Source organism: Bubalus bubalis, chromosome 4 (assembly GCF_019923935.1).
Source record: "Bubalus bubalis isolate 160015118507 breed Murrah chromosome 4, NDDB_SH_1, whole genome shotgun sequence".
Classification (NCBI taxonomy): domain Eukaryota; kingdom Metazoa; phylum Chordata; class Mammalia; order Artiodactyla; family Bovidae; genus Bubalus; species Bubalus bubalis.
The window spans coordinates 94,365,592-94,393,109 of record NC_059160.1 but is presented as its reverse complement, the minus strand read 5'-3'; the positions used below and the strand labels follow the sequence as shown (position 1 = coordinate 94,393,109).

The 27,518-nt window shown below is 52.0% G+C and overlaps 1 protein-coding gene across 6 annotated transcripts; it reads left to right on the top strand.

Annotated features, from left to right (window-relative positions):
- Window positions 1-685: 685 nt before the first annotated feature.
- Window positions 686-14,614, top strand: SMUG1 (single-strand-selective monofunctional uracil-DNA glycosylase 1). 6 transcript variants are annotated; one of them, XM_025284309.3, is made up of 5 exons: window positions 7,372-7,459; window positions 7,583-8,200; window positions 8,394-8,473; window positions 10,990-11,291; window positions 12,294-14,614. In XM_025284309.3, exons 2-5 carry the CDS (start codon window positions 8,190-8,192, stop codon window positions 12,819-12,821), a joined length of 921 nt encoding a protein of 306 aa, XP_025140094.1. In that variant the 5' UTR covers window positions 7,372-7,459; window positions 7,583-8,189; the 3' UTR covers window positions 12,822-14,614. The 6 variants fall into 6 exon arrangements, with proteins under 6 accessions (XP_025140093.1, XP_006063779.2, XP_025140094.1 ...); XM_006063718.4 differs by lacking the exon at window positions 7,583-8,200 and having other exon boundaries at window positions 7,408-7,459; XM_025284308.3 differs by lacking the exons at window positions 7,372-7,459; window positions 7,583-8,200; window positions 8,394-8,473 and adding an exon at window positions 686-810.
- The last annotated feature ends 12,904 nt before the right edge of the window (window positions 14,615-27,518 follow it).

Here is a 27,518-nt window from a genome sequence, read left to right as displayed (position 1 = left end):
GGTCAGCTAAAAGAGGTTAAGCAACCACCTTCATAATCTCCTGTGGAGGAGCCCCTGTGGAGGAAGGAGGGGTGTTGGGCAACATGGACTTCCCTAGTCTGTGCAGTCTAAGGAAAGGTCTTTCGATGTTGTGACATAGCTTGGACTCACATGAGGAGGCTAGGTTACCAACCTGCACAACCTTCCAGGTGGCTGGGGAGAGGGTCCAAGGGGAAAGGGGTGGAGAGGAAGTGCCATCTATCTCCCCAACTCTCCCTGTTTCCCCACCATCTACCCAAGCTCAGGACCACCCGGCCCCCCCCCCAACCCCAATCCATGAGAGATGGCTGCTGGGGACGGAGTGATGTATGTAATGTAGATAAAATGTCAGCAATTCTAAATGGGTCCGGAGATGCAGCCGTGGGGGGTGGGGAGGGAGAGAGGGCGGAGCAGGGGGGAGAGAGGAAGGGAAAATGAGATGTGGGTCCTCACCAGGATGGCGGCAGGGGTAGACACCCCCTCCTCCCAGCAAAGGCCAGAGGAGGGGTGGGCCCAGGCGGCAGGAACTCAAATGAGATTTTGAAGAGGGAGTTGGAGGGTGGGGGGTGGAGGAGAGGAGGCGGCGGGCGGGGGCAGTGGGGCCGGAGCTGCTGATGTATAGCGGTTTCATAACTTCCTCAGTATTAAAGGCAGGTTCATGGGGAGGGCAGCGCCATTAATCACCAGGCTGAATGGGGCTGGGATTTGCTGAGAGCCGCGCTTGCTGTCTGCTGTGCCCGCCCGGCTTAGGGCGGGAGGGGGCTGGCAGGGATGTCCCTCCTGAACTGAAGGGTAAGACCCCAGGAGTCTATTTTGGATGTGGGACAAGTGGGTCCTAGCGGGTAAGGAAGGGGCCGGGCTGGGGACCCTGGCAAGAAGGAGGAAAAGGATGAGGTGGGTTGTGGCAGGAGTCAGGGGAAGAAGGACAGGGGCTGCGGAGGATGATGGGGGCAGTGGCTGAGGGGACCCTGGGGGAGAAAAACTGGGGCGGGAGGATTGTGCATTTGAACATGAAATTGATCACATGTAAATATAATGCAAATGACATGCAAACGAGCACAGGATTTCTGAGTCCATAGCTCAGACATTCTCTTCCTTGGGCTGAGAATTGGGGCCAATTTGCATCCAGTTCCATGCCCAGTGCCTTGTTTCTTTATTATTAATATTTTCAGAGGGAAAACACAAGGTCTCACTTGTTAAGGGGGAGAGGGAGCCAAGGTGAGCCTGGTGCACTGGGTTCCCTGGGAGAGGGTGAGACCATCTCCCCTCCCTCTAGGGAATGGTAGCATCAGGCAAATCGACATGCCCGAGCGACAGGAAGGGAGATGTGGTAGGACTCCTGGGCTATGGGCCTGAACTGATGGGGGCATGAGAGGCAGAGGCTCAGTGGTGAGGCAGAAAAATGGAGAAAGACAGACAGATCCCCACAGCTCATAGACAGATATGCAAATAAGACGAGGATGCCTCACATGTCCTGCCTTCTAGATGAAGAATGAAATGCCCAGCCCAAGGTCCAGAGAGGGGATGATCTTCCTAAGGTCACACTGCTAGTAAGTGCCAAACCCTCAACTTGGCGATTCCTTGAAGGTTTAGTGATCCTTTCAAACCACCATAAAAGCATCTCCAAATGAGATAAAAACAGAGAACAGACCTTCATATTTTCAACAGATATTTATTGAGCACCTACTAGGTACAAGGTGGAAAAGGAACTGGCAACCCACTCCAGTATTCTTGCCTGGAGAATCCTTATGGACAGAGGAGCCTGGCGGGCTACAGTCCATGGGGTCACGAAGAGTCGGACACGACTGAGTGACTTAGCATGGTACTAGGTACAAAGCAGTGGGCCTGTGCTCAGGAGAGAAAACTTAAGTGTCGATCTGTAGCAGGGTTCATAAGACATTTTTAGCAATAAGTGAAACTGAACAGTTGGTGACAAGGGTCACCAGAGAGGTACAGGCTAAGGGAGGACCAGGGAATGCTTGCAGGGGGAGGTGGTGTTTGATGTGAGCCTTGGGGAGCAGGTAGAATGTTTTCAGTGGGAGAAATGGGGAGGGAAGAATGTTCCAGGCAAGGCAGGGCAAGATGGGCCATTGTGCGAAGGCAGGAGCAGGTGAGGGCATCACGCTGTCTGATGCGTGGGAGCACAGAGTGTATGGAGAGGTGTGAGGGAGCTCCAGCTGTGATGGGGAGGGGAGGGGGGTCAGAACAGGAGCGAGCTGGGACGGGGATGGAACCCGGCTGGAGGTCAGCCAGAAGTAGAGGAGAGGGTGAATCATTCATTCAATCATGACTTCAGTAAACAGACGTTGACTGTATGTGAGCCACACACCAGGGCTGTCCTGGTAGCTTGGGATGCCAAGACCAGGTGTGGTCCCTCCTTCAGGAAGCTGGGTCAGCAGCAGTGTCCTCATCAGCACACGGGGACGTGAGAGCATGTCCCTCATGGTTGTAGCGTGAGGATTAGATGGGAGAATCCACATCAAGTTCTTAGGGTGCTGTCTTGTCTAGAAGGGGCACTCAGTAAAGGCGGCTTCTTGCTATCACCCTCATCACCGCCCTGGAAGGTATGGGACGGAGAACAGAGGCAGGGAGAGGGGTCAACAGTCCCCTGCAAAACTTGGGGAGAGATGGAGCGGGGCGGCAGGGTGGTTAGGAAGGAGGGGGCAGATAGAAGGCTGCGGGACCAGAGACAGCAAGTGTCAGAGCCAGAGGCAAAGGGAGGAAAGTGATCTGGAAGCACTGTAGGGAGAGGAGCTGGGCTGGAAGACTCGGTCAATTCCCTGCCCTGTGGCTGGTATACTGGGAGGGCAAGGCAGGACAGGGCCTGGGTCAGGGGTAGATTGGAAGCTGGGGTTCTTGGGTCGTCTTCTCACTTGGCCACTTGGTCCCTCTCCCAGACTCTTCTTGACCTCTCTTCTCAGTTGCTCAATTTGGCTCAATCTGTGGGAGACATACCTCCCACTTTGCCCGAAGTGCAACTTCCATCTCTTGTTGCAGGGCGCTGCGATGGGACGAGTCGCCTTGGCTGTCTGTCTGTCTGATATCTGTGTGGTTGCCTCAGAATTGCTCTGGACAACTCTCACACCACTCAGACAGATTGTCCAGCCTCCTGGCCCCGACATCTCCCACCACTGCATCAAGCCAAATTACTCAGCCACCCCCACCCCCACCCCTGCCAGCCCCAGGCTCTGGTGAAATCCGATTAGTGAGGAGAGCACTGCGCTGAGCTGACAGCTCCTCCGATAATTGCTTCCCAAGTAAGCCATGCAAATCAACCCATCTAGCCAGTCCCTGCTCCTGGGGACCCAGGCGTCCAGGCCCCAGGAGAGGGAGAGCACCTGAGTTGGAGAGACTTTGGAAGCTGTCACCTGCCTCCAGCGAAGGGCCATCAATCTATAAAGCTGGTCTGTGCTGCCTTGGGGCTGAGGAGGGGGTGATGGAGTGGTGAGCCTGGACTAGGGACCCCACTGGCTCTGTGTTTCTGTCTTAACTGAGAGGGTATCATTCTGCCCCTCTTTCTTGCCCCTTGGAAAAGAATTCTATGTACCCATTTTCCAGTAAGGTAGATAAAGGCAGAGATACAGAAGACACAGAGACAGGGAGATGACTAAACCTGTTAAGAAACAAATGGACGGATTCACAGCCAAGCTCCCCCTGGTTCTTCAGGTCCAGGAATGAGGTGGGAGCAGAACCCGTGGGACCTGCAGATGGCTTTCTCCATTTGTGAGTCCCCTCCCCCACCCCACCAGCCTGGGAGAGAAAGCGTGAAGTCCCTGCAAGCTCTGGGATGTGGCTGTGATATGATGTATCTTTGGAGGTGTGGGGAGCCTGATCAAACCCTGAGACTTTGCAGCCTGTACCAAGGAGGACAGGTCTTTGCGGAGCAGTGGTCCTTGCTCACCCCATGCATCAGAGACTCCTTGAAAGTGTCAGTGAAAGTGTTAGTCACTCAGTCTTGCCTGACTCTTTGTGACCCGGACCCCATGGACTGTAGCCTGCCAGACTCAAAGAGTCCATGGGATTCTCCAGTCAAGAATACTGGAGTGGGTAGCCATTTTCTTCTCCAAGGGATCTTCCTTACCCAGGGATTGAACCTGAGTCTCCCACTTGTGGGCAGATTCTTTACCATTTGAACCACCAGGGAAGCCCAGAGACTCCTTGCCACCTCTCTAAATCAAGGTCCTTTAAAGGGCTTGTTCATGCCTCTTCTTTAATGCCTTTCCTTCCTCCAGCTTCCCCTCATCCCATCTCCTGTTGACTTTGGTGACCTGAAACCACTTTCCTCGCAATCCTGAACTTCCAGCCCCCAAATCTAGCTCATTTCTTTGTGGAAATATCCAGGGATGAGTTGCCTAGTCTTGTCCTCATGTCTGTGTGTCTGATGTGGCTCTGTGGCCTGGATCTGGGGTCCTCAGACTAGCATCTGCCTGAGATCCTGGCATATGGCCATAATAAAGCAACAACAACTATGGATCTTTATGGATCTCCAATCCTGTGCTACCCACTGTACTAAGCACCTTACGTAATTAAGTCATTTAATTATCACAAAAGAAGACATGGATTACAGTGATCATCCCATTTTACAGTTGTGCTAACTGAGGCAGAAAGAAATTAAGCCACTTGCCCCAAGTCACCACTAGTAAGTGGCAGAGCTGAGATTCAAATTCAGGCGGTCTGAGTCCAGAGACCACACTCTAAAGTCCTCTGCTACATCGCCTCTCCACACCAATGCCTTTAAATGTTTATTGGGCAACTGAGACAGCCCCCAGTGCATTGAGGCAGAGGGACATGGCTACACTAAAAGTCAAACGCCTGAAGCTTTTGGGATTCCCAAGGACACAGGTGGCAGGAGCTAACAGGGTGATACCTGGTGCTTGGGGAGGGGGAAACATGGCCCTCACCTTCTCCAATCCCCATAGCCATTTTTTGCACTGGAGCCCTGCAACTAGACAGCTCCCTGCTCCTCCCCTAGGAGCCTGGAGATAGCAGGGAAAGGGCTGAACGATCAGCCTAGAAGCCCAAGTGAGCTGGGTGTCAGAGCTAGGACCTCCAGAGGCCGATAGATGGCGCTCGTGGCCCAATACAACCCAGCCAGCCCAAGAAAACCTAAGGAAAACAAGCCAGCAGGTTAACCCCTTACCACCCGGGCTCCAGCTCCAGAAGCAGGCTGATGGGCAGCTGAGGACCCTGTCCCAAACCCGGCTGGCCCCTAGAGAGTGACTCAACTCTCTAGGCTCTGCCCAAGCCACAGCTTGGGTCTGCTTCTCCTCCTTCCCCACAAGCTCCATCCATGGATGCCAGCCAGCCCCTTGGAGACTTCCTAGAGGGCCAGGAGACTGACATGGACAAGGCAGGGTGGGAGGCCTCACCCCAGCCCAAGTCTCATCCCTCAGGCTCCATCTCTTAAAAGTCTGTGGATCTCTGTTTCTCATCACCCCCACTTTGGGATAGCTCCTCACATCCATCTTTCCTGAGAGGGACTCACCAGGTGGGGAGGAGTAGCGTGGACCAGAGACAGAGAAGGCCCTCAGGCGTCTCTAGGATCAGCTACAGGGACTGCAGGTTGCCCAAGACTTAGTTTCTCCCCATGTCCCCATGTCGGGACTCCCTATCTTTGGGTTCCCAAGGGTGAATGGGCTTACAGGGACATAAACAGTTATGTAGCCCCTCCAGGAAGATGGAATCGTGGGTCGGGGTCCTGGGGATCTCCGCTTGCCTGTCAGTCACTTCACTCATCACTGTCCTGCCAGCTGACCTGGAGTGTGGAGAGGCTGCTCTAATGGCAACCTGGTGGTGCTTGGCAGCAAGGGGTGACGGGTGGGGCGGCAGGAAGGCTGTCAAAAGGATGGTGACGTTCCTAGATGTTTTAAAAAAATTTTGGTAAAGCCGTGCAGTTTGTGGGATCTTAGTTCCCTGACCAGGGGCTGAATCTGGGACCACAACAGTGAAAGCACTGAGTCATAACCACTGGACCATCAGGGAATTCCCTCCTAGAATTCTTAAGCAATAAGATAATACCACCAGCATGGTTCCCCTCCCTGCCTAATTTTTGTTTAGAAACACAGAAACGCATAGATCTACTGAGATAGAGACACCTGAGTGAAGAGCCAGTCAGAAGGTCAGGATACTCTTATTTCACTCATTCCAGAGAAAAAAGCAGAGACAGGGAGACATGTACACGGAGAGAGAGACTATACAAGAGACTAGGGATAGAGATACATATACATAGGCAGAAAGAGTCAAAGACAGAGAGGGAGAGAATCTGGCACAAATGAAACCTCAGGAAATAATGGACTTTGTTGAAAGGGATGATTAATTCAGTTTCCGAAGTCTTACAAGGGTAGGGGTGGTTTCTCATCTGTGGTTCAGAGGGTCACGACTCACAGTTCCCTGAAGCTCCTGCTGCACCCTTTAGTTTTTGTCTGTTGGTAGGAGAGCAGAGGAGGCTAGAGAAGGGGGTCGCATCCTTGCTCTCTCACCTCTTCCTCTTCTGGGATTCGTTGGTTTCCACCTGCAGGGAGACTGCTTTCCTCTGGTCTCCAGCATAGCTGTGCTGGGGTGTTCAGGGGGTGGGGATGGGAAGAATCTACCAGATAACTGACCTCATGGGGTTTCCAGTCTAATGACAATATTATAGTCAGGACACAGACACAGATCCAGCCACAGGACAAGAACAAATCTAGGAGTGGGGCAGCTTTGGACATTAGTATTGGGTTGGGAAGGTGGGAGTGAGTGAACTCTTAGATGCAGCCTTAGAATTTGTCAAGAAAGGTGTCCTGGACAGAGTATTCCAGAGGTAGGACTGCGAAGGATGGAAGGTAATAGGGCTGGGTAGACAGCAGGGCCGAGGAGGGAGAGAAGTGAAATGGTAAAACTGTGGAGACAGGGGCTTGGACAGTAATGAGGAATGGAAGAGTCTCAAAGTTATTACTAAGGAGTTTAGCTAGAGATGCCAGAAGTGCTTTCGTGGGTGTTCTACATACAGTCCTTGGAGGGCTGCATAGGAGAGGTCTCTTATATCTGGAGCAGCAGGAGGGCTAGAAATAGTCTGTAGCCATTGTTAATACTCTCAGGTGAGTTAAGAGACAGCAGATAGTTGAAGCTCCTCGATTCACAATCCCTTTGGGAAAAGTGTATGAACTTTTGGAGAGGTGATGCCTTTTACAGCTAGAGCCCAGGATCTTCAAGGTCCTTTCAGAGCTTAGCTTCTCACTTCTCAAGTCGTCTGGATTTAGCCCTGGTGTAAAGAATAAACTACAACCCCCAGAGTTACTTATTGCGAACTTAGCACACTTTCCGGGAATTTGAGTATTTCCGGCGGAAGTGGCCTCAGCTATGCCAATCTCTTTCCCTAAACAAAGTGGACTACAACTCCCACAGTCCTCCGCGCCCGGCGGGGCTGGGGAGAAGGAACCGGAAACCGGATGGGGCTCTGGACCAGGTGAGGAAGTAGGAGTCTGGGAACCTGGGGCGCTGGGGGGCGGGCTAGGGGCTCCCCGGGCTAGCCGGAGGTGACAGGTGGGGAGTGGAAATGTCTGTGTTTCGGGCCCCCTCTCTCCGTCAGGGGCTCGCCCGGCGCAGAGAGAGCCGAGCCTATGGAACCGCCCCGGAGACCTGCTGAGACGAGGCTTTCCCGTCGGGCGGAGCCCGCGGGCGGACGTGGAGGTTTCTTGTGGATCCTTACTTGTCAGCACCCTCCTCGAACTAGGAGGAGAGATGAAGTGTTGGAAACTTCTGAGCCCATGCTCTATTAGTATTATTGTTATCATTATTGGTTTTAAGGATTTGCTGATTGTCCATGTGGATTCCTAAAGTGCCCCCAAGGGACACGGGAGTGGACAGTGTCTTCGATTCCTTCTGCCCTTACTGAGTTTAGTGCCAGAGAGCCTAGGTGGCCAGACTTACCGGTTGATCACCCTCCACTTGTGCTTAATGTGACACTGTAATTTATCAGTGATTTCAGAAACAGACATTTCTTGATGTCTGTCCGTGGGTGACTTTACATAGAACTTCCTGGTTTCTCCTTTGGGCTTCCATGGTGTTTTGTTCAGGGCATTAAAACTGGAATCACAGTATGTCACAGTGTATTACAGTTGTTTATCTGCCATGTCACAGTCGTTTATGAGTCGTTTATTCATTTTGGATTTCTTCCCCACCAAAAGACTACCACAATGCCTATCATGTAAGAGACTCATAAATATTGGGGGGCGGGGGGATGAGTTAACAGCTGGTGGTAGGTTGGATGGGAATTTTGATTTTCATCTCATAGAGAAGACAGTTAAATGACTTGCTTAAGAGAACCTTAGAGATGAAACCGGGACTAGAATTAGAGTCAGTTGACACACAAGCCTGTAGCTCTTGCCTTCTGATTCTAGAACATTGAAAATAAGGCCTTGTCACTCTTCGGTGTATCCCTGGCCTTGCTGTCTTCAGGATGGGTCCCTAAAGATCAAAGGTAGGCTCAACCTTAAGACCTGAGAGAGATGCCAGACTTGGAGCAGGCAGTCTGCTAATGCTGGCACTGTATGGGGAGATGCAAAGGAGGGCCCCGGAGACAATGAGTTCTCCACAGCGCCCTTCTCAGCCTTTGTTTGAGTCTAGCTGGCCCAGGTAGCCACCCGGACAGATCAGTTAAAGAGTTCTGAGAGCAGTCTAGGGAAGGATTTCCTAAGTTTAGTCCTGACTTTTTAAATTTTTATATTATATTGGAGCATAGTTAGGATTTTTTTTTCCTCTCTCTTTCCCACTTTCCCAGGGCTAGGGTCAGAGAACAGGTTGATGGATCAAGCTGTTGTGTCAACCTTGTGATCCCATCTGGGGGAAGAGGTTACTCTTGACCTGCATATGGGGTTGAGAGGGAGAAGAACCATGATCCCTGCCCTGTGGGAGGCCCAGATGTGACGTGCCCAGAGCCTGGCAAGCTCTCAGAAGCAAGCAGAGTGCAAAACGGGCAGCTGGGCCTTGAGTCAACTCAGGGTGTAGAAGTGGAGAGGAGTCTGTCAGGAAAGGCTCTTTGGTAGAAGGTAGTTTTGTTTTCACTTATTTATATTGGCTGCGCCGCGTGGCTTACAAGATCTCAGTTCCCTAATCAGGGATTGAACCCGGTCCACAGCAGGAATCCTAACCACTAGGCCACCACGGAACTCCCAGAAGGTAGTTTTAAACAGCATTGAAAAAAGATGAGATGGACACAGTTAACTGTCAGATAAAAGCTGGGACCTTGGAGATATGGAGGAAAATGAAACAGGGCTTCCTCTCTGATCTGCCTCAAGTCTAGTCTAGGAGGCAAGGTGTGAATTCATGAAGATGCCACTAACCATGGTGACATGCAGTGGTTCTCCGCCATCACCAGCCCTCGGAATCTCTTGAGGAAGCTTGTTTAAATACAGATTCCCAAGCCCCACTCCAGACCTACTTGGGTTGGGTAGGGCTGGGAAGCTACAGCAAATGCTGCGGTGTCCTGAAGAGGGACAGCTTTCCCAGAGGGAGAATTTGAGCTTCATCTGGAAGGGCAGGTATGACTCAAATGTGTGTGTGGGAATGGGGGAGTCAGTCCTGCTTCAGTCAAGGAGTCTGTGAATTTGTGGAAATAGCATGTGTTAGGTTTTGGGACTTTGGATAGGAAAGGCATTTTGAAAGTGTGAATGGAATGATCAATCGGTTTGGGCCTCTGCGTTCACATGGGAGTGATGAGAAGGAAGATTGGAAGGAGTGGCCTTTGTGGGTTACAAAGCTAGCTGGGGTGCTCCCTCTGCCTCTTCCCCATTCTCTCTTTCTTGTCCTCTTCCGTTTCCCACTTTGCTCCCCCGACCACCATTTACACATCTTATTCCATTTGTTACAGTAATATTTTTAAGTTTTGCTGTTTAGTCACCCAGTCGTGTCCAACTCTTGTGATCCCATGGACCGTAGCCCGCCAGGCTCCTCTATCCATGGGATTCTCCAGGCAAGAATACTGGAGTGGGTTGCCATTTCCTCTTCCAAGGGATATTCCCCACCCAGGGGTTGAAATCATGTCTCCTGCATTGTAGGCAGATTCTTTACCACTGAACCACATGGGTCTCCAGTGTTTTTAAGTGGATATTATTTTTCTTAGTATTTGGATGAGGAGACCTGAAGCTCTGGCCGTAGTTACATAGCTTGTAGGAGTCTAGTCTGAGTCTGCTAATTGTCTCACTCACCACTGAAGATTCTTCAACGTGGGCAACAAGCTGGGTTGGGGTTGGGGGGGCTCTAGAATTATTAGCAAGGTGGCTGATCAAACCATCTCAAGCAAGATGGGTGTGGGTGGTGGAAAGCAAAGCCTTGTGTGAGATGATTTGGTTCAGATTCCAGCTGCATACTTGCTGAGTGAGTGACCCTCGGTGAGTTGCTTCATCTCGCTAAGCCTCAGTTTTCTCACCTGTAACATGGGAGCAGTAATGCCCACCTCGTGCGGTTGTTATATGCATCATTGAGGGGTACCTGGCACAGAGCGTTGCTCACCACCTGGCATCTATTGAAATCAGCTCTGTAATTAGTCTCTGCGCTGTGGCTGTGCACCTGCAGCCCATCCTTCAGCACGTTGGTTTCCAGAACACAGCCCATCCTGGATGGGCTTGTTTTATTAAGGATGACAGTAAAAGTGCTGAAAGTTTGCCATCTAAATATTCACTGAAAACCTTGGCATGGCCTAGGAGCTAGTGACCCTAAACCTATGCCTGGTGGGAATGGGGTTTGGAGTGGGGGATGACTGGTGGTTACGGGCTATGCTCAATGGGTGATTTATGAAGAGGAAGAGTACTTGAATCCAGGAGAGGAAAGGCCCTTCATTACCAGGAACTGGGCTGAGTGAAGACCTGCCTAGAGCTTGAGGGCTAACTGACACAGTGTCTTCTGAGCCCAGGAAATGGTTGTAAGGGCCCTGCTCAGCCTGGACCCCTCCCACTCGACAGCTGGGGCTGTTGGGGCCTCTGTCCATCTGTTTTCCAGGTGACAGTGGCATGGCTGTGCCCCAGCCTTTCCCATCGGGGCCCCACCTCCAGCCTGCAGGTGCCCTGATGGAGCCCCAGCCCTCCCCTCGAAGCCTGGCCGAGGGCTTCCTGCAGGAAGAGCTTCGGCTTAATGATGAGCTGAGGCAGCTGCAGTTTTCGGAGCTCGTGGGCATCGTCTACAACCCTGTGGAATATGCGTGGGAGCCACATCGCAGCTACGTGACCCGCTACTGCCAGGGCCCCAAGCAAGTGCTCTTCTTGGGCATGAACCCAGGACCCTTTGGCATGGCCCAGACGGGGGTAAAGAGCTTGTGGGGTGGAGTGGGAGGGTCCAGGGTGGACGCTTGGCTGCATGTGCTGTGGAGGAGTATGTGCATGACAGGGGACACGTGTGGGTGCACCCCCCAACCCCATCCTCATACCCTGGCTCCTGTGGTCTCAGACGCTCTCCCGGCCTTGCTGCCTGTAGTTAACCAAGCACATTAATGGTAGTTCCGTTTCCCTTGTGAGCGGTCCACTAATTGCCTCTGAGAGCCCTTCCTTCCGCCAGCCCCATCCTTACCTTGCGTTGCCGGATCTCCCCTCTCCCTAGAGTGTTATTGGGGTCAGGAGAGGGACCAGGGCTCCTCAGGGGAGACTGGTTGACAGGGGTGGTCAGGGAAGAGAGGCAGGGCATTCTGGCAGCCCGGGTTCTGTTTCTTAGCCAATGAGAGGTTGGAAGAGAGCAGGCTGCAGGGCCTGCCTGCTTCCCTCTCAGACCTCCGGATGAGTGACTGCCCCTCCGTGGGGGTACTCGGCAGATGGGGGAGGGGAAGAGGCTTCAGGGCAGGAGGCTCAATCGCTTTTATTGACCCCAACTGGGGGCTGAAAGGTGATCAATGATGATCAATGGAAATGACAGCTCGAGGCTTGGGGCTGAGAGGGCACCCAGGCAGCAGCGGTCAGCCCTGTCCTTGTGTCTCCTCTCACCCTGGCCGCCTTTCTGTCCCAGGCCATCTGTCCGTCCCCGTTAACCATCACTCCCTGTGTCGGGCCAGATATCCCCTCATGTCTATTGTGGCTGGTCCCAAAGGCTAGTTGGGGTAGAGGCAAACAAATAGATTCTTCTGGACCATAGACCACATGAAAAACTGGAGAAACACGGACAGGCTCAGACAAGGGCCAGGAATCCTAGTTTCCGGCTTGGGGTGGGGGTGGGGGCAGTGGGAGACAGATCCTTCTGGAAGGTGGAAAGGGGTTGCTTGGTCCAGACCCCAGGCGTCAGGTCTCCAGTTCGAAGCCCTCGTGTGTCTCTCCTCACAGGTGCCCTTTGGGGAAGTGAGTGTAGTCCGGGACTGGTTGGGCCTTGGGGGGCCTGTGCGGACCCCTCCCCAGGAGCACCCCAAGCGACCAGTGCTGGGACTGGAGTGCCCTCAGTCCGAGGTGAGCGGTGCCCGGTTCTGGGGCTTTTTCCGGAACCTCTGTGGACAGCCTGAGGTCTTCTTCCGTCACTGTTTCGTCCACAACCTGTGTCCACTGCTCCTTCTGGCTCCCAGCGGGCGCAACATCACCCCCGCTGAGCTGCCGGCCAAGCAGCGCGAGCAGCTCCTGGGGGTGTGTGACACGGCCCTGTGCCGGCAGGTGCAGCTGCTGGGGGTGCGGCTGGTGGTGGGCGTGGGCCGCCTGGCTGAGCAGCGGGCACGGCGGGCTCTGGCAAGTTTGATGCCCGAGGTCCAGGTGGAGGGGCTCCTGCACCCCTCCCCTCGCAGCCCACAGGCCAACAAGGGCTGGGAGGCAGTGGCCAAGGAGAGACTGAACGAGCTGGGCCTACTGCCGCTGTTGACCAGCTGAGCACCCCTGTGGCTGGCACAGGACATGTTCAAGGCCTCCGGGTCCTTCTGGGCCAGCGGATGACCACACACCTCTTGGACTGGAGCCACAAGGTCCCCCTGGGCTCCGCAGTTTGGGGGACCTGCCATTTTGACATTGCTCCTGCTTGCCCACCTGATTCCTGCTCACTTCACCTTCCTTCCATCTGTGGTACCCAACTCCACAGAGAACCAACATCTGTTGAGCCGCTCTACCTCACTGCTTCCCTGGAGCCTCTCTTCTGCAGAGACCCCAACAGTGACTTCTGAGGTCCTATTTGCTGTTTTAGAGAAAAGGTCCCACCAGGATCCCCACCTGTCCTCCTAGAATGGCTTCCTGCAGCTCACCCGTCTCCCCACAGGCACTGGGACAAAGCGTGGGTCGTGGCTGCTAAAAGTGAACCTCTGATGAGAGGCTGAGGGTGGGTCAGGGGGAGTTCAGTGTGGCAGCGTGGGAAAGGCCAGAAGACCTGGATTTCCATCCCAGCCCTGAGACTTGTGAACTTTGTGATTTTGGACAAGCGGATTGACTTCTCCAAGCCTCAGGATCCTTCCTCATCTATAAAATGGGGTCCCTGCCTCACCGGGCTTGTGTGGGGATTAACTGAGATAACACTTTAAAGTGCCTTGCATAGTGCCTGGCACGCAGGTGCTCACTACACCTTTTCTGGCTTCTCTGCCTCCTGGCTGGGGACACACTACACTACACAGCAAGCCCCTCTGCCCTGAAGACCGGGGTGAGGGGAGGGGTGGCGGTCTGGGCCTCCACCCGTATCCTGAGTGACGGGCAAGGTCTTTCCCCAGAGATGGACCAGTGACTTTATGGAAAACCCAGCCTGTGATTTTTCAGGCTAAGCATTAAAAGCTCCTAAACCCTTTTGTGTTGGCCCTTTTTTCCCTCCTGCACGTCAGGGCTGGAAGGTGGTAGTTTATATTTTCCCTCTTACCTCTTCCTGTTTGCAAAAGGTTCTCTTGGGTGGCTGGGTAATGGTATGAAGTCTCTAATTACCTTGCCAGAGCTGCAGGATCTCTGTTAGAGGCCCATCGAGTGGTTAGTTTGCTATTTGGGGCACTTTGATAGGTGGATGGGAGCCTGGTGTTTCCAGCTAACTCATTTCTTACCTCTGCCGCATGTCTGCCCCTGTAGTAAGGGCTGGGAAAGTGCATACAGTCAGGAGCAGAGACCACTTTAATAAGGAACACATGACTGGACTCTAGCTCCTGGTATAGACCATCTCCAGATCTCAAGATTTTTAATATGTGTCCTCCCCATTATATAATAAATAAATTGAGTGGCCTCCACTCTTGGTTGTTGAGAGGGAGCCTCTAGGTCCTCAGCATTTCCCAAGTGCCAGGAGTTTTGTCATTTGTGGTGGGACCCTCAGACTACACATGAGCTTTTGCTGAAATTTGACTCAGGAGGGCTGACCGTGCCCCGAAGACCAACCATGTGATCCGAGGGTGGGGACTTCGAGACAGGTGATATCAGCCTGACCCCCAGGGAGGGGAGGCGGGGCTGGAAATTGAACTCAACCACGAGGTTAATGATTTCAATCAGTTCTGCCTTCATAATGAAACCCTATAAAGACTCTGGACAGGGAGACTTTGGTGAACTTCCTGACTGGTGAACACATGGATATGTCAGGAGGGTGGTATGTCCTGATTCCAAGGGAGAAGGGATGTGAAATCACTTTGGGACCCTCCCAGATCTTGCATTATGTGTCTTCATTTGGCTCATCCTGATTTGTATCCTTTATAATAAAAACTGGAATAATATGTGGAGTGCTTTCCTGAGTTCTGTGTCATTTTAGCAAATTATTGAGCCTGAGGGGAGTGTAGGAACCCCTGAATTCATAGCCAGTCAGCAGTGCAGGTGACCTGATGACCCCTGAACCTGAAGTTGACATCTGCGGCGAGGGCAGTCTTGTTGGGCACTTTGCTCTTAAACCTGACTGACTGCAGGTGGTTGGCATCAGAATTCCAAGAGGTCTCAGTTTCAATCCCTGGCCAGGGGACTAGATCCCACATGCTGCAACCAAGACCCAGCACAGCCATATTAATATTTTTAAAATAATCACGATGTTGCACCCCATGTGCCTCGGGCTCCTTTCCTCTTTCTGTTGTCAGTGCAATGGTGCTAGGTAGTTATTGCCCATGTTGCAGAGCACTGGCTCAGGCACTGAAGTGATTGCGTGGAGATCGAAGCCGTTGTTCCCTTATATATTTAGCTAAGGTAGTCAGGGAGAGCTGTCTGGAGGAGGTGGCATTTCAGGTGGCTTTAGAGACTGAGACAGTTTTGGAGAGCTTAGAGAAGAGCACTCTTAGGTTCATGGGCTGGCAAATAGATTCATATGGACTTGGCTCAGCTGGGAGAACAAGTAGAGTAAGTTGGGGCCAGCTTGTGAAAGGTCTTGAATGCTAGACTGATTGAGAATTTGCAGTCCAGTGAAGGAAGTGAGGTGCAGAGAACACATGCACGGAAAACAGCCGCCAGATGGCAGAGGGAGGGGCCGGCCAGTACAGGAGGCAGTGTAGGTGAGTGGGGTCAGGAATGGGAAGGGAGGGAATTCCTTTGTAGGGAAGATGTCTGGGGCGATAGAGTTGGTAAGTGCGAAAGCCTGGTGTTGGGGTGGGAATCGTGAGGGGGTAGGGGTAGGGTTGGGCCGTGTGTAAAGGCCCTTGAATGGGAGTGACCAAGATGACTTGAAGACTTAGGTGTGGCAGAGTCACTGCTGCATCTGGCTTCTAGTGGTGGCGTTGCCCTCAATTCTAGGGGTGCATCTTTCTAGGGAGGGGCTGAATAGGTCCCTGGGCCTGAAAAAGTCCTGGGCCTCCCTTTCTCCAAGGGCACCATGTTAGTCTTCTAGGGCTGCCATAACAAAATACCACAGACCGGGGGACTTAATTTATTTTCTTACGGTGTTGGAGCCTGGAAGTCCAAGATGCAGATGTCAGCAGATTTGGTTGCTCCTGAGGCCTCTCTCCTGGGCGTGCCTCCCCGCTGTGTCCTCCTGTGATCTTTTCTCTGTCGCACTTCCCTCGTAATCTCTCTTCTTAGAAGGGACACCTGTCACATTGGATGAAGGTCTCACTCACCCTTATGACCTCACTTAATTGCCTCTTTGAGGCTCTATCTCCAGATACCTCTCCAAGTCACTTGGGGATTAGGGCTTCAACATAGGAATTGGGGGAGTCACAATTCAGTCCATAACAGAAATGTCACTCCTTTTTCTTCCCCAACTCATGTCAACCACTAACAAATGGGTGCCCATTGCCTTTCCTCCAGTCCGGGGATGGAGGCTGGTGTGGTGGTTTAGCTGGCCGATGGGCCTTAACCCACCGGACTGGCCCCTACTCCCCAGCCATCCTAGAGCAGGTTCTTCAGTACAAATGAGAGTGTCCTTAGGGAGGGGAATCTCATTATTTTCTCCTGGGCCAAAGGGAATGGTGATGTCAGCTGCTACAAAGCAATATTGTGAGGGAGTTCCCTGGTAGTCCAGTGGTGAGCACTTGGCATTTTCACTGCTGGGGCCTGGGTTTGATTCCTGGTCAGGGAACTAAGATCCTACAAACTGCATGGTGCAGCCAAAAATAATAAACCAATGTTGTGAAAAGTATTTTAAAGCCAAATTGAAGTGATGTGAGATCATCAAGAGTTTTGCAGTCTGATACGCTGGCCACTAGCCATGCATGGCTATTTAATTAAAATGAAGCAAAGTGAAAAATTCAACTGTTCAGTCACTTGTCATATTGCAGGTGCTCAAGAGCCACACATGGCTAGAGGCTACTGACGGGATGATGCAGACACAGAACTTTCCATCATCGTGGAAAGTTCTATTGGATAGAACTGTGGAGTCAGTTCACATGTAGAGGTGTTAAAAAAGGAAACTGGCCCAGCTCCACTTTAAGAGATGTTGGTTAGGGAGGTCTGAAGTACAGCCTCGTATCTGTTTTTCTCTTTGTGCTGTGGACATGCAGCCAAGGTGAAGACAGGATTGCACTCGGTGTCCTGGAGGCAAGGAGAGGGTCTCATATTCCTTTTGTCACATATAACCCTACACTTGGTGCACAGTAGGTGTCTAGGATGAATGTACAAGCCATGCTAAAATCTGGGTTTGGATATCTACCCCAGAGTGTCCATCCACTTAACATACGTATTCAGAGTTTGTTGTTTTTTGCCCAGTGATGGTGATCCAGTTCTGGTTCAGAGGAGTGATTGGGTCTTCTAAGTCCCACCCCAACATGTATGCGTGTGCACACACATGCACACAAGTATACATATTCAACTGGATAGAAACTAAACTGGGCTTTGGGGTAGGGGTGCTTCTGAGACTCTGCAGGATGGAGTGTGTTGGGAGGAAAGAGACTTTTCCTCTTTTTTTTTTTTCCCCTTACTGAAACAGGATGGCTTAGAGGAAGACTGAGTCGTGTCTGACTGCTGTGTGGTCCTTCACTTTCCCAATATGACAAACATTTATTGATGTCCCCTGTGTGCTTTTCCCTACACCAGGTACCGCAGGGGGTGACAGAGGTGAATTAGATGGTTCTTTGCCCTCACGTTGCTCACTGTCAGATGCTAGGAGATACAAGCATATAATTATAGTATAAATCAAGCGGAAAAGGTGTTGTGAGCAAGTTCTAAACACAGCACCCTGGGCACATGGACTGAGGAAGGGATCAGCTCTCCATGTGGGCAAGAGGTTGTGTGCCAGTGGGATAGGGTGGTGATTGGGGAGTTCTCCCATCACCTGCTGGATTTGGCCACCTCCATGGAGTGGGTGTTTGAAAAAGGGGACCATGGTGTCAGATTGCCCCAAGAATTCCCAGCCCCACCTTCAAGGATGAACTCCGGGCCAGGATTGGCTGGAACCAGGGGTTGGGCTTGGCCCTATGGGAGATGGGAAAGGGGGCTTCCTTTTTCATATCTTGTTCCACGAATCTCTAGGATGGAAAACAGCAGTAGGTGTTTTAGGGGGTGTCCAGGTGCTAAAACAAAAAAGGTCAGAAACAGCCTGGGCATACACTGGGCAAAGATGAGTGGAATGGAGGGGAGGAATAGAGACTAAGGCCCAGCCCAGACTAGGTCTTAATTCTCCGAATATTCCTCTTTGGGAGGATATAGGCCAGCAGTTTTCTATTTTTTCCTAATGCCCCAAAGAAGGAAATAATTTCAATTGGAGCGTGAGACATTGACATTAGACACATGGATAAACTTCCCAGGTATGACCATGAGTTGATACAGAAATAAATTGCTTTGGGGGAGGCTAAATTGCTTTCTTCTTCAGAGGTCTTAATGCCAAGCCTGGCCCCAGCCCAAGCTTACCGGTCAAGGTTGAATTATAATGTATTTAATATATTTGGGGAAACTTTCTCTCCCCCTTTTTCTCTCTCCTTATCTTGGTCCTCATTCTGTCAAAAACAAAACAACTGCAATGGGATTTTCCTGTACATCTTCTTGCCTGTTTTTCCGCCCCTAATTCCTTCTTGAGGATCTCAAGTCTGATGTCAGTCTTTAGGCCCGGTTGGCAGAGGGAGTGGCTGAGAGCCCAGAATAGTCCTCCGTGGTGGCCTGTGCCAAGCCAGCTTGTCATTTCCATTTTCATTAATTGAAGCAACTTGACCCGGATCATTTCAGGCCAGCAATTTCCGGGGAGTGTGTGGGGGACATGCCTCAGCGGGTCATTCTGTCCTTCCATCTACCTTGATGGTGCTGACTCCTAGTCCTGGCTGCAGAATGCGTCTCTTATTGCAGTTGATCGGGGAGAAGCCCAGTCTCACCGCTTGAGATCTTGAACTTTCTGTCTTCTGAGGAAGGCCTTTCCAGTGTTCACCTGTTGTGATTTTGATTCAGTTTTGTTTGTTCAGTTTTAAGAAACTTGATGACTGATGCAGTTGCCTCTCAGAACCTCATCTGATGATGCTTTCTGCTGTGAACTGGGAGAGGAACAGGATGTCTTTGAAGGAAAGGTTTGCCTTCCAGCGCCAGAAAGGCATCACCAATGAGCTAGCTATTGGGGTGTGATGACTGCTCTGAGAGCGACTGTGTGTTTTACTCCTTACCTGGCTTTGTCGTGTTCAGTAGCTAAGTCATGTTGGGCTCTTTGTGACCCCATGGACTGCAGCACACCAGGCTTCCTTGTCCTTCATTATCTCCCAGAGTTTGCTCAAACTCATGTCCACTGAGTCGGTGATGCCATCCAACCATCTCACCCTCTGTCGCTCTCTTCTCGTCCTGCCCTCAGTCTTTCCCAGCATCAGAGTTTTTTCCAGTGAGTCAGCTCTTTGCATCATGTGGTCAAAGTATTGGAGCTTCAGCTTCAGCATCAGTCCTTCCAATGAATATTCAGGCTTTAGGAAGGTCTATGAGAGTTCACACTGAGTTAGCATGATCTTGCCGCTTGTATGGTGGTGTCACTTTGTGACAACCATTCCAAGGGGTAGGGTGATGTGTTCCCTATAGAGTGTGGGTCTCAGGTTTGTGTACTTTTGTGATCCATGGGGATCTTTTTTGTCTCTGCATTTTGAAAAATCTCCCAGATGGACACTCGTGTCATTCACTGTGACCCATTTTTGCTGCCGGTAGGTCCCTGTGCGTCTGGAGTATTTCTGTGTAGCCCCTGCGTTTTCACGCATCTTCAGAGGACTTGTGTCTTTCCGAGTGTCCTCTGGCTCCGTTTGGGAGGAGGGAACAGAAGAAGGAGCCCAGACGCGGAGGGGAGTCGTCGGGGTGGTGGAGCGGGTAGGGAGGGGGTGCGCTGCAATCTGTGACTCGGAAAACAGATTTGTGGAGGAGGCAGCCGCCCGGGCGCTCGGCGCGTGCGGGGAGGGGGCGGAGGCCGCTCTGGCCCCCAGCTCCTCCGCAATCCAATTAAATAACATTTAAATGCATAACCAGCCCGCGCGGCGATGAGGCTGGAGATTGGAGCGGGCGCGGCGGCGGGCCGCGCGGGCGGCGTTTTGTGGAGCTCAGCGATTCTGGCGGCAATTTCCCCGCTCGGCGCGGCTTTTACGAGCCGGCTCCCGGCGCCCGCGCCCGCTCCGCTGCGCCCGCCCCGCGCCCGCCCCGCGCCCGCCGCTTCCCGCCACTCCCGCCTCCGCTCTTTTTTGTCCCTCGCCTTCTTTGCAGCCTTCTGGTCTGTCCGTGCCTCTCTACATCTCTTTGGGTAGTCTCGGCCGCCGTCCCTCGCTCCCGGGCGGGCTTGGTCTCTCAGTCTCCTTCCTCTGGTGTGCCTCTCTGTCCGTCCATCTGTCTCTGGGGGAGGTGAGACTGTCTCTCGCACTCCCTGTCTCCAGCTCCTGCCATCTGTCAGCTCTCGCTTCTCTCCTCTTTTTGCCCCGGAGTGTGACCCCCGTTTTCAGGCCGATGCTCTCTTGGTTCCCTCTGGATCACCATCTCAGCACCGCTTCTGTATCGCTTGTTTCCTTGCCTCTCTGGTGGCCTCCCACACCCAAAGCCTTCCCCCGACCACTCTGAGGCCCCCCACACTGGAGGCAGGCTGAGGAACACCAGCCTTCACTCCTCAACCTGCCTGCAGTGTGGGCCAGGGGGGGCCTGATGCTTGGGAGCAGCAAGGCAGGGCTGAGGAGGAAAAGAAAGCCCAGATTGAGAAGTGGGGAAGGGTGATGGACTTCACCCGCTCAGGCCCTGCTGGACAGTGATGAAGATGAGGTTCCTGCATGAATGACTGGAGGAGACCAGTTCTTCCCCACCGGTCCCCTGGAGCCGAGCAGAGAGGGCCCTCTTATTCAGTGTCACACAAGTGAGGTGTTTCCTGTTCAGGAGGCCCATGGAGTCCTGGAGGGATGTGCGCTTGAGGCTCTCCGAGAGTGGGAGTGAGAGTGGGGCCCTTCCTAAGGAACTAGGATGGAGCAAGTCCCTCATGAGGAGGAAGACAGAGAAAGCAAGACGACCCATTTTGTTTCTTATGTGGGACCAGACTCCATTAGCACCTCCTCTTCCTCCTCATTCCCTGTCTCATCCCTGCTCAGGCCCCTCAGCATATGGAGCCTGCCGTTTACCAGATGCTATGGGGCCGTGCAGATTTCTGGGGGAAAAGCATTCCGACAAAGAGAACAGCAAGGGCAAAGGCCCTGATGTTAGTGTGTCTGCTGTTGGAGGAACAGCAACGAGGCTGATACAGCTGGAGAGAGAGCGTCAGGGAGAGGGTGAATGGTGGGCCTGCAAGGTAATGGGGACCTGATCACATGGGGATCAATAAGTCACCATGAGGCTTTGGCTTTAGTGCTGAGTAAGATGGAGAGTCACTGGAGGGTTTTGAGCAGGCAAGTGACATGATCCGCCTTGTATTGTTATAGAAAATGCTTACTGTTGTGTTGAGACTCAATTGAGAAAACAAGGGCAGATGTGCGGGGACCAGGCAGGAGCCCATTGCAGTACCAGGTAAGAGACAGCAGCAGCCTGGACTAGGAAGGTGCAGTGGTGATGACAATGGTCAGATTCTGAATATACTTTGCAGAGAGCCCAGGAATCTGCGGATGGACCGGGTGGAGGATGTGAGGGAAGGAGTGGAATCAGGATGAGACCAAGGGGTTTGACCTGAGGGACCAGAACCGCTGCAGTTGCCAAGAGCTGACTTGGGGACTACTGCAGGAGGAAGCTGGTTTTGGGGAGGCATCAGTCTTTGACATGTTAGAGTTTTAAAAAAATATTTATCTGGCTGCTTCGGGTCTTAGTTATGGCACACAGGATCTTTGTTGCAGCACGTGGGATCTTTCATTGCACCAGCTCCAGGGCTTAGTTACCCTACTAGGTGCAGGATCTTAGTTTCCTCACCAGGGATCGAACCCATATCCTCTACATTAGAAGGCAGATTCTTAACCACTGGACCACCAGGGAAGTCCTTTAGTGTGGTAAGTTTGGAATGCCTATTAAGCAACCAGGTAGGAGTGTATGATAGGCTGAGTGACATACAGATCTGGGTTTGGTGTGAAGTCCAGGCTGGAGATATAAAATTTGGGTCCTCAATGACATTAAGATCCCTTTCCCTGGTGGGTCAGAGGTTAAAGCGTCTGCCTGCAATGTGGGAGACCTGGGTTCAATCCCTGAGTCAGGTAGATCCCCTGGAGAAGGAAATGGCAACCCACTCCAGTATTCTTGCCTGGAGAATCCCATGGACGGAGGAGCCTGGTGGGCTACAGTCCATGGGGTTGCAAAGAGTCGGACACGACTGAGCTACTTCACTTTCACTTTCAAGGAGTGAGAACAGAAAGAGAATAAAGGACATCCAATGACTGAGTCTAAGCAATTCAATATTGAGAAGCTGTGGAGTTGTAGAAACTCCCCCCAAATGCTGAGACATCACAGCAAAGAAAATTTGGGCTTGAGATGTGGGGGGCTCCTGGCTGGATCCTTCTTCACTCCCAGCCACCCTGGGAGTGGGCAGACCCTCACTGACCCACATCTAGATGATGCTGACCCGCTCTCTGGGCCTCGGCTTCATTCCCTCCAGACTGCCCATTTCTTACTACCTCTGCTCAAGAACGTACAGTGCCTCCCGAAGTTTAACATCCTAATCTTAGAGTCAAGGAAAGAGGATTGGGGCAAGAAAGGACCTGAAGATCTGAGGCCCTGAGAAACAGTGACTTGCCCAAGGTCCCTCTGGCAGTATGTGGACAGGGTTGCCAAGACACAGTTGAGTGCTCTTTATTACCACCCTACCCTGCCTTTTGGGTCACTTCTCAATAAGCAACAAATGTTTATGGAGTACCTGATCAAACCTACCATGTGCAGAATAGCAATGAAGGACCCTAGGGCACACAGATGATACTATTCTTGCCCTCAGGAAACTTGAACTAAGGACCCCTGAATGGTTTCCCCCTTCTTTCCCATCTCTTTACTCTCATTCCTTATGACTTCCCAACATGGACTCTCTTCTCTGCAATTGAGGTCTTTCCTTCCCTCCAAAGCTTGCTCCAAACCTTTTTTCCAGAACCTTCCCCAGATCACCTTGGATTATGCTAATCTAGCAGGTAGCTTAGGTCCCAGACCCAGGAGTCAGTCATCTTCATTAACTCTCTTTCCCTCACCTCTCATCCTCAATCCGTATGCAAGTTCTATCAGCCTTATCATCCAGATATATTCCAAATCTGACCACAACTCGCGATCTCCACTTGTACAGTCCTAGCCAAGACTAGTCTTGCCTGCACTGCTGAGCACAGCAGCTCCCCAGCTGGCCTCCCTACAGTTCATTCTCCAGACTCTGGTCCCTTTCATCTGAAGCTCCGACCCCCACCCCCACCCCGCATCTGTGTGCTTCTTGCTATCCCTGCTGCTGGTAAGTTGCTTCAGTCGTGTCTGACTCTGTGCAACCCCACAGACAGCAGCCCACCAGGCTGCCCCGTCCCTGGGATTCTCCAGGCAAGAATACTGGAATGGGTTGGCATTTTCCCCCGGCCAGGGCCAGTTTCCTCCAGCTGTGACCTATCTCCTCTCCTTTCAGCCCCCAGAGTTGGGGGGCTGCCGGAGAGCTGAAGCTGTCCTCCATTCCTGGGGGCACTGGGTACTCCTGTTGTGGGAGGCCATCTGCCTGGAGGTGGGGTGGGGCACGTCCTGGAGGGGGCACTCAATAGGGAGCTTGGGAAGTGAGGCCGAGTGTCTCTGGGATGAGCAGCGAGGGTAGTTCTGAGAGTCTGTTGTGGACTCACTTTTCCTCGTTTTCATCTTCCGTTTCTACCAGCTCAGCTTTCTCCCTTGTTCTTATTGCTGCTTCCTTTCCATCTCGCTGACTGATCCTCTGTATTGAGAGGTAGGAGGGATCCCTTACCAGTGTCAGGGAATCGAACGTACCTGCCTTGTTCCTGACCCAATCCACCGCCCGCCCCTCCCACCTCTGTCTCTCCCCCCTCCTCCCCCCATGCCAGGAGCTGGCCTCACCCTCTCCAGCCTGTGCACCCAGAGCTGAGTCAGTCACCGTGTCCTCCCCCAGGGCCTAGCACGGCACTTTGCACACAGTAGGTGCTTATTAAATATTTATTGAAAGGATAAATGAATGAATGAATGAATATCTGAGGCATTCAGCCTCCCTGTTGGGCCCTGAGCCTAGCTTTTCTTGTTCTTTAAACGAGTTCTTTCAAACTTTAATGTGGATACAAACCACCTGGGGATCTTGTTAAACTGGAGGACTAGATTGGCCGGGGCCAGTCTGGGGCCTGAGAGTTTGCATTTCTAGCACATTTTCAGGGATGCTCATGCTGCAGGTTCTCGGATCACTTATTTTTTTTAAGATTTTTTTTAATATAGACCATTTTTTAAAGTTTTTATTGAATTTATTACAATATTGCTTTTGTTTTTTTGGCCGCAAGGTATGTGGGATGTTAGCTCCCTGACCAGGGATTGAACTCGTACCCCTTGCCATGGAAGGTGAATTCTTAACCACTGGACCACCAGGGAAGTCCCATCTTGGGTCACATTTTGAGAAGCAAAGCTCTAAGGGAGGTGTCTCTCAGGCAGAAGGAAGCCCCTGCCTAATGAAAAAAGAGAATTATGATGATTGAGAGAAACTGAGAGAATGACAGAGAGAGGAGTCAGAGGAAGAAAGGAAGCCCACCACCACCATTGGTCTAACAGCCCCTAGAGCCCCTCAGAAGTACCATTCCCAACAGTTGCAGGAAGCCTAGAGGCACCTGTAGCGTCTCCCTCAGCAGCAGCCTCGTTTCCCCAGGGTCCAGTCCCGATGGGGTAAAGGTGCTCTGGAGACACCTGCCACCTCTGCGTCACAGATTGCCCACTTAGTTCTGAGACCACTGGGAGTCCCAGAACAGGTTTGGAGTCTTCACCCAGTTCCATGAACATTCCCCAAACTGCCTCTCAACGTGAACGAGTGAAGGATAGCCCAGAAGTTGGTCTTGTGAAAAGGGAGACAATAAGCATGAATGAAAGGTGGGTTTGCATTTGGCTTTGGAGGAGGATGGGGAGAGCTTTGATGAGCATATGGGAACCCCGGGAAGTGGTAGAGAGGGCATTCCAGGCAATCAGCTGGAAGCAGGATGGTTCAGAACATGCTCCTTGACGCATATGGGGATCAGCAGCTGGGGAGAGGAGGGTGATGGAGGAAGGAGAAATTAGAGGAGCTCAGTATGGGTCTGTATTAAGGAGGGCTCTAGATGTCAGTCTGAGGAATCAGCGCTTTGGCATAAAGGCAGATTTATTCTGTATGCCTTAGGGAGCCATGGAAGGGATGTCCAAGTATTGGAAGGGGTGCTTGGAGGGAGGGCTTTGCCACCTATGGTTTACCTGGCCTACCAGGGAGGGACCCATCTCTGTGAGTTGTCTTGTCCATCTCTGTACTCACTGGATGCTTGGTCAGGCTCTAGAGGTGAGAGAGTGGTGCCTAGGTTTGGAAAGAGTTGGGGGTGTTGTTGATTTTTTTTCTCCCACTGTGGGAAAGAACAGATTTTGTTATGTGGGAAGTTTTATGATCTTCTGTCCTAACTCCAGGTTCTTTAACCCAGGAGTCCCTGATGAGGACAAACCGCTTCAAGAAAGAGAGAGGGAGGGGGAAAGGAGGCCAGTTTTTCATGGCAGCTGAGTGGGTGGAGCATGGCTTGATCTGAGCTCGTGAATGCTTGGACACACTTACTTGCCTAGGATTGGGCTTCAGTCTGAAGCCCCACTAGCTGCTCACACTCCCTGAAAGCATTTTAAGGTGTTAAACTGGTCATATTCCCAGTACCTCTAGTGCTGGCCAGTCTAGGTGCCAGCCTTCCGAGAACCAGCTTTTAGGTTTAACACGTACATAGTACAAATCTCATCCACAGTCACATACAGGTGTTGGCCCTATTTTTTTTTTTTTTTTCAGGACTGTTTTTTGCTGGCTGCTGGGGAAGGCACAGCACTTTTGTGACTATGGGAGGGTGCCCCCCAACAGATCTGGGGTTCTCCCTGACAGGGACCCACGTCTTTGTTCCCTGCCTGCCCCGTCCTCTGCCACTCTCACTTGCGCTCACCCTTCCCGCAGGCAAGAGACTGTGCCAACAGGGAGGGCAGATTTTGTTTCTGTGGGAGAGTGTGGGATGTTATTTTCATCTGATTTATTTCGGTTCCTGATGATCCCTGTGCTGATGTGCTAACGAGCAGAAGTAGCCAGGAGCAGGCGTCAACAGCATCGTGTGCAAGGTGAATGGATTGACAGGCAGGCAGGGGCCTTGTCCCAGAGAGGCCTGGGGCAGGAAATTAAAGCTGCCACAGACACACCCCAGCCTGGGACACTCTCCAGTCTGAGACACACTAGCTGGGGACAATGTTGTGTGGGCCCTTCCTTCTCCCTGTGTCCCATGGCCTCTGACCTTTATAGTCCTCACCGCTCTCCTGCTCATTCAGCCCAGAGTCCTGTCAGTTCTTCCTTCTATAGTAACTGCACTCAGCCCATCTCAGGTAAACCCTCCAGAAACTTGTAGTGATGACTGAGTGATAGTCACTCAGTCGTGTCCGACTCTTTGCCACCCCCATGAACTGTAACCACCAGACTCCTTTCTCCATGGAATTCTCCAGGCAAGAATACTGGAGTGGGCTGCCATTTCCTTCTCCAGGGGGTCTTCTTGTAGAGTGAAGAGAAAAGTCTATGACCTTGGCGTTAGTCACATCTTTGATGGTGGCATACGCTGGGTGCTGGGTCCATGACCAATGAACAGGTAAAGGGGTTTTGGTGGTGGCGAGGAGGATTTCAGCTACTCCCAATGTTCAGTAATTCTCCCTGCTTAGGTTTGCTTTCCTGGGGACATTCTCTCACCCCAACTTGTTGACCTTGTCATGTGTGTTTTAATGGTTCTGTTTTATCTGTGTCTTACATGGTTCAGATCTTTGGGGGAGGAATGTGGGGAAAACCAGCATCTTTGAAGACATTGTCCTAGTCCACTTCCTCTGCAGTGTGATTTCTTTCAGGTTGCTCCCTGCAGGTGGCATGACCCGCCCCCCCCCCCCTCCTCCGCAACCATGAAAGGCTCCATGTAGTCACACCAGCTCCTGCCTGTCCCTGTGGGGGTGGGGAGTGAACAGATAGCTAAGTTGAAGTTTAGTGAGGCGGCCCTGTTGGATGAGGGGAATCAAGAGAAGACAAGAGGAGATGAGAGAATAGAAAAGAGGGTCTAGCAAAGATGCGAGAGATCAGAGATGAGATCAGAGATGGGAGAGATCAGAATAGGAGCATAGGATCCAGCCCCCAGCTTGTCATCTGTAATATGGGGATAATAGGCTTGTTGTCAAGAGAAGTGATTAGATCGAGTGAAGCACTTAGCAGGTAGGAAGCATGGTAGACTCCTTGATGATAATGATAGTAATAAATGGGGGTAATATTGCCTACATCACAAGGGGTATTGGGAGACTTGAGGCCTGTAAACATTTTGTAAACTGCAGACTGCTAATGTTTTAGCTGCTATTATTATTATTATTTCATTCTTGCATTTCTTTTGGCCGCTGTCTTGTATTCATACTGATGAAGGGGAAGATGCCAGAAGGAGGCAAGGACCTGGGTTCTGTTCTACTTTGGGGACTGTTTCCTTTCTCTCCTCCTCACCCCCTGGGGAGCAGAGCCCAGGCCCCTTGCCCTCCCTTGTTACCCGCCCCCCCACCCTCCACGGGCGTGGGGCTGAGAAGGTAGAAGATGGCAGGAGGGTGCAAGAGGGAGGCCAGAGGGAAGCCAAGCTGAAAATGAGAGCGGGAGAG

Bases quoted from the DNA above. Each gene is read 5' to 3' on its own strand.
- SMUG1 (XM_006063717.4), top strand. From the start codon at position 7,354: ATGCCAATCTCTTTCCCTAAACAAAGTGGACTACAACTCCCACAGTCC. The intron at 7,460-10,989 runs GTGAGGAAGTAG...TCTGTTTTCCAG, and splicing joins CGGATGGGGCTCTGGACCAG to GTGACAGTGGCATGGCTGTG. The intron at 11,292-12,293 runs GTAAAGAGCTTG...CTCTCCTCACAG, and splicing joins TTGGCATGGCCCAGACGGGG to GTGCCCTTTGGGGAAGTGAG.